The sequence below is a fragment of the Camelina sativa genome, chromosome 17 (assembly GCF_000633955.1).
Source record: "Camelina sativa cultivar DH55 chromosome 17, Cs, whole genome shotgun sequence".
In the NCBI taxonomy this organism is placed as follows: Eukaryota; Viridiplantae; Streptophyta; class Magnoliopsida; order Brassicales; family Brassicaceae; genus Camelina; species Camelina sativa.
In genome coordinates, this window is record NC_025701.1 from 3,918,704 (window position 1) to 3,930,790 (window position 12,087).

Here is a 12,087-nt window from a genome sequence, read left to right on the forward strand (position 1 = left end):
AAAAAAAAAAAAAAAAAAGAGTCTTTTTTTTATGGAATTTTAGTTAAGATATTTTAAAATTTTCACAGAGATGTGACTAACAACACTGTATAATGAACAAATTGAAACTTTTTAAATCAGATTGAAGAGAATCATACAAAGGATAAAGATGAAAAAGTAAAAAAGATTATTAATATAAAAACAAGAATGAAGAAAGAGAGAGAAAAGATGAAGGAGGAGGGAGGGAGGGAGGGGGCAGTTGTTTAATGAAGGCAGTAACCAGAAGTGGAAAGTTGTGTGTTTGGGGAAGACGACAAGGGATCGTCCTTATGGGCTTCACGTTTTCTCGGCTTTTTGCGTTTTTGTAATCTGCTTCTCTTTTATTAACTTCATTGTTTGGGACTTTCCTTTTTTGTTGTATTTGTTTTTTTTTTATCAATTTCCAGAATTAACTAATCTGATCTTAATTAAAGTGGAAACCTTTTTTTGTTTTTCTTAATAAAGTCATTAATATATGAAAGTATCACCAAACCACGCTCCTATGTCTTCTTATTAGGTATTTTTGCTTCCATCCTATTTAACTTTCATTTTTTTTGTTTTCACTAAGTTTTGCAGTAGTTGCTGCAAATTTTTTAGTTCAAGAATTGTCTAAGATGATCATGTCCAAAAAAGGAATCGACAACGTCTCATCCAGACAGCGCAACTTCGCTTAGATATTGTGGCACAGCTATGTTGGACCAAAAAAGTGTCTTCATAATGCAAATGTTCTCCTACCAAATACATTCATGATCCATTAGACATTGTCATTGGCCCATGTTGCGTGTCTAGATTAACAAAATATTATCTTATACATCTCATTTCAGGAAGAACACTTGAGAAACAAAACATATATTAGGAAATGTGTTTATGGCCTAGAACGCTCCAATCCTTGCTGATTTCTTGGTTTGGAACTTTAAGACACTTTTCTTAATTTGAATCCAAAAGCAACTGTCTGTTACCATGTGTTACTGTGTTTTCCATGCAAGTAACAATGAGTTAAGAAATGGGTTGTTTACACAAAGTCCTTATAGATACACACAAAAACAAAACTGTAAAATTGCAATGTAACGAGAACAGTTAAATCTGTTAAGCCAATCTTTACAGTTTACAGTAACAACAAATACATGTCAATGGTTACTTATGTATTATATAAGAAGCAGAAAAGATGATCGAAAACACACTCTTTGTTGTAAGTAACTTTTTGCAAAGACTGATCATCTCTTCTTCAGTTTGATGGAACCATGCACACCAGAAGACAAAGAAAAACTGGAATGTTCTGTTTTTTATATATAATGAATCAGTCTCTGCGACTCTGTAAAGCATCCTCGAGATCAAGTTCTAAACCAACACGATTCCTTATAGACGCAGCTGCGTGACAAGACGACGTCATTTTACATACCCTCTCCAGTTCTTTAAACCTCTCACAATCAAACTTGTGAATCTTCAACAACTTTCTCTGCCTCGACAAGAACAGTCTCTTCATGAAATCCTGATATGTGGGATCTCTCGACGTCATCAAGAAGTAAGCATAACCAACGATGATACCAGTGGCTGTAGCGAAGAAAGTGATTGGTTCCATCACATCCCATGAGAATTCCCAAAAAGTTAATCTAAAAAAGAGCCCAATTTGAACCATGGAAGTAGCCAAACCACACCAAAGAATCTTCCTCACTTGTCTATGAGCAAGAACATCAATCTCTTCTTTCATGATTCTCAGCTTATTGAATTCATCTTTGATTTGATCCTCCTCTGGGTTCTGATCCAAAGGCATCGCTCGTCTAATCAGATCCACCACCTTAATAAAAAAAAAAGTCAAGATTTTTAGACAAATCAAGAACAGAACAGAACAAAACAGAGTATTTTTATATCGAGTTTTGTTAGACCTTGTCTGGGTGAAGAAAGACTTTATCACGAAAGATCAAGACAACACCAGCATCGTCAAGAACACGAGCAAAGATGTGAGCTTCATCAGGAGATCTAGCGATACCCATTCCTTGAGAAGCTTCTAAAAGCGAAGCGTAAGAGACGACATCTCTATCACCCATACCGATAAGTTTACTCTTCATGTCTTCAACATTCACAAGCCTCATCAGCTTCTTCGCTTCCGCTATTGTTACATCTTTATTCTCCGTCTTCTTCTTCTCTTCCTCCTTCGATGACGACGACGGTGTGTTGACGGTGAAGCAGCTTCTTGATCCACCCTGATGAACAAGCCATGTCCTTTGTGATGATGATGAAGCTCTAATGGCGCTGGACATTGCCGTACGCCTTATCAAACCCATTGACCACATTACGTACCACACGAATCTGAAGATCTGAGCTCTAGAATTTCGAGAAAGCGTACAAAAAAAGTTAGGTTCAAAGATCAAAAGAAATGAGAATCAAGAAAAGGTGTGTGTGATTCGATTCCAAAAGAAAGTGACTTAATTACACGTTTAATTATAAATCACAGATTCTTCTATAATAAAATCCTTAAGAGATTATTGGTAGCCAATAGCCGTTGTTGACTTGGCATGAAAAATGGCTTTTTACATCCCAATCAAATCTAAATTTTGATTTCCTTGATGGAGTTATGATATGATAATTTAAGTGGGGGCGTTTTGTTTAATTATAATCCAACAACCATTCTGACAAAGAAAACAGATAATGATCCAAACAAGCTCTTGTTTGTTTGTTTGTTCTGAGAGACCAATCCTTTTCATCGGAGTTGAATTTGACGCGGAGTATATACGGATATCATCAAGTTACTTCATTTTAGGACATGACAACACAACAACACGTAAGTAAGTAACTCTGACTAAACTCTATGATTTTTTTTTTTTATAAAAGAAAGAGAGAAAAAAACAAAACAACACCTTACAAATTTATCATATTACGCGGAATGATTTCAATTTCCCACGAGTGTGTACGCAAGCAAAACTCTTGATTAGTTTGTAAATGGCATAAATCATTGAAAATTATAATCTCCCAAAACTTCAAAAAATTAGGTTTAACCAGATGGGCAATAACTAAAACGAAAGCGTACGTAGAGAAAACCATATAAAAAAACAAACATAAAAAAACATCGCAATCGTTCTGCACTGCCACGGCAATAACACAAGTAACAATTTACATTTTGATTGTATAGACACTTTTTTTCATTATAATTAGGGGTGGTTTTTAACTCGAATCAACCATAGATGAATGTGTGTACATACCTGAAAAGAACTTCACAAGCTTCTTTGTTTTTTTTGTTAATAAAAATTTAGGCACGATCTATCCACCTCTTGAGAGTTTTTGCATTGTTTTGAGAAGAAAAAAGCGAGATTAGTTAAAAAGTTATGCTCTCCCTTCCCTTGTTTGGCCGTTTTTATCTCCTTGAGAATAGCTACGGTCGTTCTACGACCTTAAGTCCTCAAAGGGCCAAATTCGCTTTTTTAAAGTTTTTTTGATTTTTTTATTAGGCGATAAAAATTTTAACCCCAATTTCAAAGAAATAAAACTACGTTATAGGTTGTCCCTAGCTAAATATATGATGATGATTACGTAACACACGAATTAATGCTAGATTTTGAGCTGACTTTGTGATAGGTTTACCACTTCCATAAAAAGGATAAGTTATAGTATGAATTATTCAAACAAAATATTAACAATGACATGATGACTTGTATTGTATCTAAGCAGATATCTACTCTCTCTATCCCTATCCCTGAAAGATTGATATTTATAAACTTTTACACATTTTAAGAAAAAAATAATTATTGAGTTTAAATATATTTTTTCTTTGACTAAACATATATTATTTAATTTATAACCAATAACAATTCAAAATTTTAAATATTTTCAATAATTATTTTTTAAAGTTTACAAAACATCAATCTTTGTCGGACAAAAAAAATATCCCAAAATATCAACATTTGTGGGACAGATGGAGTAATTTATTATAGTAAAACAAATTGATTAAAATAATACTACTACTTTAGTTAGCCTGGCTATACTTTTAATCTCATGAAATAGTTTATTAAGTTTGCCAATTTGTCTATTAAAAACAAAAACAAAAAAGGAATTGCACAAATCTATTAAAAGACTCTGCCAAATCTTTGCCTTTATGACTCCAATGTGCACGTATATATACAGATAAGATTTCAAAAAACAATTGGAATATGAGATTAGAGAAGGCAACTAGTAGTTGAAATGTATTGTTTAGTGTTTAGTAATAAATTTAAAGTAAATTACTTATTTTAGATCTTTATTGGACCCTATACAAATCACCTTAACTCAATTCTCAAGCCCATGGAGTAGTCTCATCAAAAGCCCAATCGAATCGTCTGTACTGCTTCCCAAGAACAAATCAGAAAAAAGAAACACTTGGAGCAAAGATCTGGCCACCAGAAAGAAACACAACGATCGATGAATACAATCGGAAACTCGATGAAGATGATGACTGCTGCTAAAATGCTCCCTAGCTTCCCGACGGCGTTACTACTCTTCTTCCTGGTTCCGGTGATGATTCCGGTGGGGGAGGCTGTATGGTTAGATGTGCCACCCACGGGAACAAAGTGTGTATCTGAAGAAATCCAGAGCAATGTCGTCGTTTTGGCTGATTACCTCATCATCTCTGAGGATCATGGCGTCATGCCTACTATCTCCGTCAAGGTATCTATCTTTCTCTTCGATTTCATGTTCCGATCATCTCTGCATTAATGGTTTTTACTAGATCCCTAATCTCAACTGATCCATAAGTCGTTCCCCTCAATTACTCACACACGTAATTAGAAACGATTATAAAATTAATGATCAGTCGAAGTTTCCTTTTTTGGAAAATTATGCTCATGATGATGATGATGATGATGATGATGATGATGATGATTAGTTTACGGTTTTAATTTGGATTTGCATTCAAGTTTGACGTCTATTAATGAAGAGAGTCTCAACTAAGTATACTCTTAGCTAGATAGTATCCTCTGTTTCTTGGCTATTGAGTTTTTTGAGAAATGTTTATGGGTGCAGGTGACATCCCCATATGGAAACAATCTGCACCACATGGAAAACGTAACGCATGGCCAGTTTGCATTTACAACACAAGAATCAGGGAACTACTTGGCTTGCTTTTGGGCTGATGCAAAGAGTCACGGCAACAAAAATGTTAGCATCAACATTGACTGGAAAACTGGAATCGCTGCTAAGGATTGGGCCTCTATTGCTAAGAAAGAGAAGATCGAGGTGAGCAGTGATGCAGAGAGATTTTACTGTTTCAGAGAGTAGATAGATGCCTATGTTTTTTTTGATTCACAAAAGTTTTTCTCTTTATGACATTTTGTGATTTTTGCATGTTGTTAACATAGGGTGTGGAGCTGGAGATTAGGAAACTAGAAGGTGCAGTCGAAGCCATCCATGAAAATCTAATCTACCTAAGAAACAGGTAAAAATTCTTCACAGCTGCATTTACTACTTCTCCTTCTGCCTTCTTTGCTGACAAAAGTTTTGTGGATCAAAATGTAAATTTTTTGTTACAGAGAAGCAGAGATGAGGACAGTGAGTGAGAAAACGAACTCAAGGGTGGCTTGGTACAGTGTAATGTCGCTAGGTATATGCATCGCTGTCTCTGGTTTACAGGTAGTCTACTTGAAGCAATACTTTGAGAAGAAGAAGCTTATATAGAGATTCACTAATCTTTCAATTCCTTTTCAAAGAGTTTCTTTCTTTGAGAATAACATCCAATTCTTTCTTTTTTACACGCTTTATCTTTTTTGACTGACGTTGTAAAATTTTGTTTATGGGATTCTCCTGTAGCTTCTCTCTGATAAGAATTCATTCTTTCTGATTCATAAAACCGAATACAAAAGATTCATCAAGCAATTAAAATTGGGTGTAATTTGAATTTTTATGTTAAATTGGGGCGTTAACACAAAACGTTTTACAGTGTAAGGGTTAACATCACAATAAAAACCTTTGTCGATCAGTAATTCAAATGGGTATGTACAAATTTAAGCCCAACTTTATGAGCCAACAGGCCCGTTTAGAAAGAAAAAGAACCCTAATCTCGAAAGAGAGAAGGGAGAGATATAAATAAAACCCTAATCACATTTCGCATCCACCCAAAGAGACGGAAAAATGCCGGCAGGTCATGGAGTACGGGCGAGAACGAGGGATCTGTTCGCGAGGCCGTTCAGGAAGAAGGGTTACATTCCACTCTCGACATACCTAAGGACCTTCAAGGTCGGCGATTACGTCGATGTTAAGGTGAATGGTGCGATCCACAAGGGTATGCCTCACAAGTTCTACCATGGTCGTACTGGTCGTATCTGGAACGTCACCAAGCGCGCCGTCGGTGTCGAAGTAAACAAACAGGTCTGTTGAACTCTTTCTCTCTCTCTCACATCCCTTCAACTTTTTTGTCTTGTTGGATTAGGATTGAAGCTTATAGTGAGATTTTGAATTGTTGATCTGTTCGTTTAATATTGAAATGTGTGATTGAGCTCGTGAAATGTATCATTCTTTGCTACAATTGAACTCAGCTTTAGTTTCAGATTCGAAATTTGATAGCTTTGATTTCGTTTAGTCTTGAGCCTTAACATAGTTTGTGTGTCATGAATTGGCCCTTTTTGCATCTTTACATTGGTTCAATACTTGAGACTCCTGGTCATTGAACTGCTAGTATGTTTGGTTTGATCACTAATTGCATTGTTGTAGTTTGGCTTGAGTTCATCAATAAACATTTGTATACTCAAAGTCTTGTCTCTATATATATGTTATTTGTGCGATTGCCCTAATGACAATAACACTAATCTGTTTTGCAATTGGCTATCTTTAGTGTATCGTTTACTGACGTATTTAGTGTATCGTTTACTAACATATGTATGTATGGGGGGTGTTTCAGATTGGCAACAGGATCATAAGGAAGAGGATCCATGTGCGTGTGGAGCATGTCCAGCAATCAAGGTGTGCTGAGGAGTTCAAGCTGAGGAAGAAGAAGAACGATGAGCTTAAAGCTGCAGCCAAAGCCAATGGTGAGACAATAAGCACCAAGAGACAGCCTAAAGGACCCAAACCAGGATTCATGGTCGAAGGAATGACCTTGGAGACTGTCACTCCCATCCCTTACGATGTCGTCAACGATCTCAAGGGAGGCTATTAGTTCTCTGCTTTCTTGTGTTTTTGGAGCTCTTGCTTCATATGTTTTGTAGTGACTTGAAACTTTGTTTTCGACTAAGAATATGATTTTATATAACAGGAGTTTGCAGTCCAGATTTTGTAAGGATGGTTTATCATATAATCATTTTCGTTGTTATTTTTTTTTTTAATTTTATGTCTTCCAAATCTCATATGGTATTTCACTCTTAATAACAACAGTCTGCCTAATTTAAGTTAAGTTTGACGTGTTGTGTCCCCCCACAGGGCTCCACGTGACGATCACTTCACGTATCAGCAACACAGCCTACTTAAAAGTAAGTTACTAATTTTGTGTCTCCTCTGTCATTTTCAAACACTTGCTCTGTAGAGACAGATAGAAACCAGCTTCTTCTTCTTCTTCTCCTTGTTACATAATTTTGGTTATTTCTGTTTGCTTATTGAATTACCTAAAATAGACAAAAGACAAAGACAATCTTCAGTTCATCCGTTGCTGTTCTAATTTTCACATTTTCTTATAGGCGGCTATTCGCAATTTTAGGAATCACTCAAAAGACTCAAATTTCTCTCTCTCCATTTAATCTTACCATCATTTTTTTATATTTTTTTCCTCTACTGACCCAAGTCTTTTTTATAGGCGGCTATTCGTATTTTTTTCCTTTAATCCTGAATACGAATCGTTATTTTGAATCAACATCACGAAACTGACCTCAAATTCTCCAGTTTTGTTACATCAACAAAAAGGCTCCTGTCTTTTTTGTTACCCCTTCTTCCATATATCATACATTTGATTTTAGGATTTGTGTTAAATCCAATAAGTTCCAGGATTCTTTGTCCTCTGTGGGGATTGGTTGTGGTGTGGGGTGCAAATATCATTCTTGAGTGAAGAAAAAAAGAAAGAAGAAAGATTAGGAGGCTAATCAAAACATACAGTTTCCTGATTCCGGTCAGGAAACTGTGGACGGTTCAAGGAATCAAGAAACTCTGTAGAATTATGGGATGCAATTGCACCAAAGGAACACGAGCAAATGATAACGTCGAGAACGATACCATTATCAACAATGTTGTTGTGAAGGAGAGACGACGCAAGCCTAATAAAACCTCCAAGAAGAAGAAGAAAAAGTTTGTTTCCTCTACCAAAGACAACAACAACAATGTAGGATCAGAGGGAAGCGGTAACAACAACAACAACAACAACAACAACAATGACTCCACATTGAGGTTGTTGATACCTATTGCTGATGCCAAGAACAATGATGAGGTTCTTGCGGAGAAGAAGGTGAATCTTGAGAGAAAGTCTTCTAGATCGTTGTTTCAGAGACGGCCCACCAACACTGACGTGGTTGGCAACAACAAAGGGACATTGCAACAACCTATGATGTCTAGAATATGCAGCATTAGTAATGGGGAAAGAGGTGCTCAGGTTATGGCTGGTTGGCCTTCTTGGTTGGCTTCTGTTGCTGGAGAAGCTATCAATGGATGGATTCCACGCAAGGCTGATTCTTTCGAGAAGTTGGAAAAGGTAAGGAGGCCTTTTTGTGTGTGTGTTTTATAACTTTGAGATGATTTGTTTTTGTTGTCTTTGTCTTGCATTTTGACATTGTTGTTTACTGTTTAGATTGGACAAGGGACGTATAGCAGTGTCTACAAAGCCAGGGATTTAGAAACGAACCAATTAGTTGCACTGAAGAAAGTTCGGTTTGCTAATTCGGATCCCGACAGTGTTCGGTTCATGGCAAGAGAAATAATCATCCTTAGAAGGCTTGACCATCCTAATGTTATGAAGCTTGAGGGTTTGATCACTTCAAGAGTATCAGGGAGTATGTATCTTATATTTGAGTATATGGAACACGATCTTGCTGGCCTAGCTTCAACCCCTGGGGTTAACTTCTCCGAGGCACAGGTATTATTACTATTTCCCCACTTCACAATACATATATGCATACTATATTATTTTGTGGTTGATGAACGTCTAATGTTATTGTGCTTGGCAGATTAAGTGCTATATGAAACAGTTGCTTCATGGTCTAGAACATTGTCATAGCCGAGGTGTATTGCATCGTGACATCAAGGGCTCTAATCTTCTGCTTGACCAGAGCAACAATCTCAAAATTGGAGATTTCGGTCTTGCCAACTTTTACGGGAGCCACCAGAAGCAGCCTCTCACTAGCCGTGTTGTGACTTTGTGGTACCGCCCACCTGAACTATTGCTCGGGTCAACAGACTATGGAGTTACTGTGGATCTGTGGAGCACAGGATGCATACTAGCTGAACTCTTTAATGGGAAGCCTATCATGCCCGGTAGAACCGAGGTAGAACAACTACACAAGATCTTCAAACTTTGTGGCTCACCTTCTGAAGAGTATTGGAAAAAATCCAAACTTCCACATGCTACCATCTTTAAACCTCAACAACCCTACAAAAGGTGTGTAGCCGAGTCATTTAAGAGTCTTCCATCTTCAGCTTTGGCCCTAGTTGAGGTTCTTTTAGCTGTAGAACCAAATGCTCGTGGAACCACAGATTCTGCCCTTCAAAGCGAGGTCAAAACACTACCATAACATTCAACTTTGGGTTTTTCTTTACAACATCTATGAAATCATAGATTCTAGCTTCTTTATTCTGATATATATGACTTCAAATGTGTGGTTTGTTTTGCGTAATGCAGGTTTAATTATATGCTACTTGTCTCACACTTATTTTCTTTTTCGTTCTGTTCAGTTCTTTACAACAAAGCCTTTTGCAAGTGACCCCTCAAGTTTACCAAAGTACCAACCGAGAAAGGAAACTGATGTGAAGGCTCGAGAAGAGGAAGCAAAACGGTAAGATCTAGATTCCACTTGTATCAGAATGTACACATTTTTTCTGAAGGATATAAGATTTTAAAAAGAACTCTTCTGTGCTGAATGAACACTGACACGTCCTAATTTCCTCTCATTCACCAGAAAGAAAGGCACTAGCAGTAAACAAAATGAGTCAAAACAAGTATCTAAAGGTGCGTCGGCTCCAGATGCCAATGCTGAGTTGCTGACATCAATACAAGTACGTCTGATTCTTGGCATAATACACTTATTACACATATATTATGGTTATATTCATTCATGTGATCCTAAATAGCTGTCTATTTTCTTGTTTTGTAAAGAAACGTGAAAAGTTCAATCCTGATGAAGATGCAGCTAGATACCGAATAGAACCACTCAAGAGTGGAACTCCACAAGTCGATAACACTCGTTATGGTGTGTCCTCGGTAAATAGATATGGAGAGAATGTTCTGAGGGGTTCGAGCCGATCTCCTAGAAAAGAACTGAGGACACAGCGGTCTTTTGTTCAACGCGGAGCATCCCAGTTGTCAAGATTCTCAAACTCGGTAGCTGCTAGAGATGGATCACATTTCGCTATAGCGAATCCACGGTGGCTTGAAGATAGTTATAACAACAACAGGCAGAACGATGGTGATTGGTCCCAACGTTTCCTGGTTAAACCCAAAGGTTATACAAAACACAAAGAAAATATACCGGTGAGAAGAACATCCAAACAGTGTAATTGTGCTTTTCTTTGAAACTCTTTTGTGGGCTAATTTTCTTTTTGGTTATCTTTAGGGTTACGGTGAAAAGACAGAGAGAATGCACTACTCAGGGCCATTGGTTTCTGCAGGAGGAAACTTAAATGAAATGTTGAAAGAACATGAAAGACAGATTCAGGTAGCAGTTCGCAAAGCTCGGGCGGGTAAGAAGAAGCATAGAGGTGATAACGGGTAGGTTCAAGCGTTTCTCGCTGCAACTGGCAGGTAATATATATATCAGAGAAGAAGCATTAAAGGAAGAAACAACTTATGAGATATCAGGAAAAGGAATGAAAGAATGTGTTGAGGTTCTGCAATGTACAGTTAACTGATCTTTAGTGGGGTCGAAAGCTAATATTTATGTAATCTTTATTTTATTCTTGTTCTTGTAAAATTTAAAAGTTGTGTAGTCTTAGTAGATAGAATCAATAATTATTGTGTGTACTACTTGGTATTTCAATTGCACTAAGCAATCCATCAAACATATGATCCTTTTCAAGATTGAAACTTTTTTTTAAACAATCCAACCACCAAGAAACTTAAATTAGCTGCTGTGTCGTACTCATGTACCCTTATAATTTCCTTACCTTCATGTCTAAGCATAAACCCAACTTCTGCTTTCATCTCATCAGCATATTTCCTATAAGTAATCTAAGAACAAGACTTTAACTTCTGCAGAACCCAAGTTGTTATATTTGAAATCAGACAATGAGGCCTAAAGCAAATCAAAGCCACAAACTCAAGCTTCTCCTTGTTTGTCTTCTTGCCACCTTAATTCTCATCTTCATCTTGAGATCAACTTTGACATCTTCACGGTCACGCCAAACTCCAGAAGATAGGAGATCAGAGCGTTGTTCTGGTGCCTGCAATAAGCTACCACGTTCCCTTGCACAAGCCCTGATCCATTACTCGACTTCAGTTATCATACCACAACAAACGCTCAAAGAAATAGCAGTTAGCAGTAGCATACTCAGCAAGAAGTCACCCTGCAATTTCTTGGTGTTTGGTCTAGGCCATGACAGCCTCATGTGGAGCTCTCTCAACTATGGAGGCCGGACGGTATTTCTTGAAGAAGATGAAGCATGGATAAAACAGATCAAGAGACGGTTTCCAATGCTGGAATCGTACCATGTAACATACGACAGTAAAGTCAATCAAGCCGATAATCTCATAGAAGTTGGGAAAGGACCTGAATGCACAGCCATTGTAGACCCACGGTACTCAATGTGTCAACTAGCACTCAAGGGTTTGCCTGCAGATATCTATGAGACTAGTTGGGATCTAATCATGGTTGACGCACCGACTGGCTACTACGATGAGGCTCCTGGGAGAATGACAGCAATTTACACAGCGGGAATGATGGCGAGGAACAGGAAACAGGGAGGAGAGACCGATGTGTT

At 37.4% G+C, this 12,087-nt stretch overlaps 5 protein-coding genes across 6 annotated transcripts in view; 4 read left to right on the plus strand and 1 right to left on the minus strand.

Annotated features, from left to right (window-relative positions):
• LOC104755154 (calcium uniporter protein 6, mitochondrial-like) lies at positions 1,051 to 3,429 on the minus strand. 2 transcript variants are annotated; one of them, XM_010477495.2, is made up of 3 exons: positions 3,216 to 3,429; positions 1,902 to 2,340; positions 1,051 to 1,813 (listed from the first exon to the last, which is right to left on the minus strand). In XM_010477495.2, exons 2-3 carry the CDS (start codon positions 2,307 to 2,309, stop codon positions 1,316 to 1,318), a joined length of 906 nt encoding a protein of 301 aa, XP_010475797.1. In that variant the 5' UTR covers positions 2,310 to 2,340; positions 3,216 to 3,429; the 3' UTR covers positions 1,051 to 1,315. The 2 variants fall into 2 exon arrangements, with proteins under 2 accessions (XP_010475797.1, XP_010475796.1); XM_010477494.2 differs by lacking the exon at positions 3,216 to 3,429 and having other exon boundaries at positions 1,902 to 2,774.
• Positions 4,342 to 5,796, plus strand: LOC104755155 (transmembrane emp24 domain-containing protein p24delta3). Its single transcript, XM_010477497.2, has 4 exons — positions 4,342 to 4,653; positions 5,008 to 5,220; positions 5,343 to 5,419; positions 5,514 to 5,796. The coding sequence occupies exons 1-4, from the start codon at positions 4,408 to 4,410 to the stop codon at positions 5,656 to 5,658; spliced, it is 681 nt and encodes a 226-aa protein (XP_010475799.1). The 5' UTR covers positions 4,342 to 4,407; the 3' UTR covers positions 5,659 to 5,796.
• LOC104755157 (60S ribosomal protein L21-1) lies at positions 6,080 to 7,288 on the plus strand. The gene is made up of 2 exons (XM_010477499.2): positions 6,080 to 6,348; positions 6,878 to 7,288. Exons 1-2 carry the CDS (start codon positions 6,112 to 6,114, stop codon positions 7,133 to 7,135), a joined length of 495 nt encoding a protein of 164 aa, XP_010475801.1. The 5' UTR covers positions 6,080 to 6,111; the 3' UTR covers positions 7,136 to 7,288.
• On the plus strand, positions 7,369 to 11,037 carry LOC104755156 (probable serine/threonine-protein kinase At1g09600). The gene is made up of 7 exons (XM_010477498.2): positions 7,369 to 8,650; positions 8,747 to 9,031; positions 9,123 to 9,668; positions 9,847 to 9,947; positions 10,071 to 10,167; positions 10,268 to 10,642; positions 10,725 to 11,037. Exons 1-7 carry the CDS (start codon positions 8,123 to 8,125, stop codon positions 10,881 to 10,883), a joined length of 2,091 nt encoding a protein of 696 aa, XP_010475800.1. The 5' UTR covers positions 7,369 to 8,122; the 3' UTR covers positions 10,884 to 11,037.
• The window catches only part of LOC104755159 (glucuronoxylan 4-O-methyltransferase 1-like), a 1,895-nt gene continuing 1,151 nt past the window's right edge, over positions 11,344 to 12,087 (plus strand). Inside the window, exon 1 of the mRNA XM_019238832.1 lies at positions 11,344 to 12,084. Coding sequence (XP_019094377.1) covers positions 11,396 to 12,084 — 689 coding nt within the window. The 5' untranslated portion in view covers positions 11,344 to 11,395. The remainder of the gene's footprint in view (positions 12,085 to 12,087) is intronic.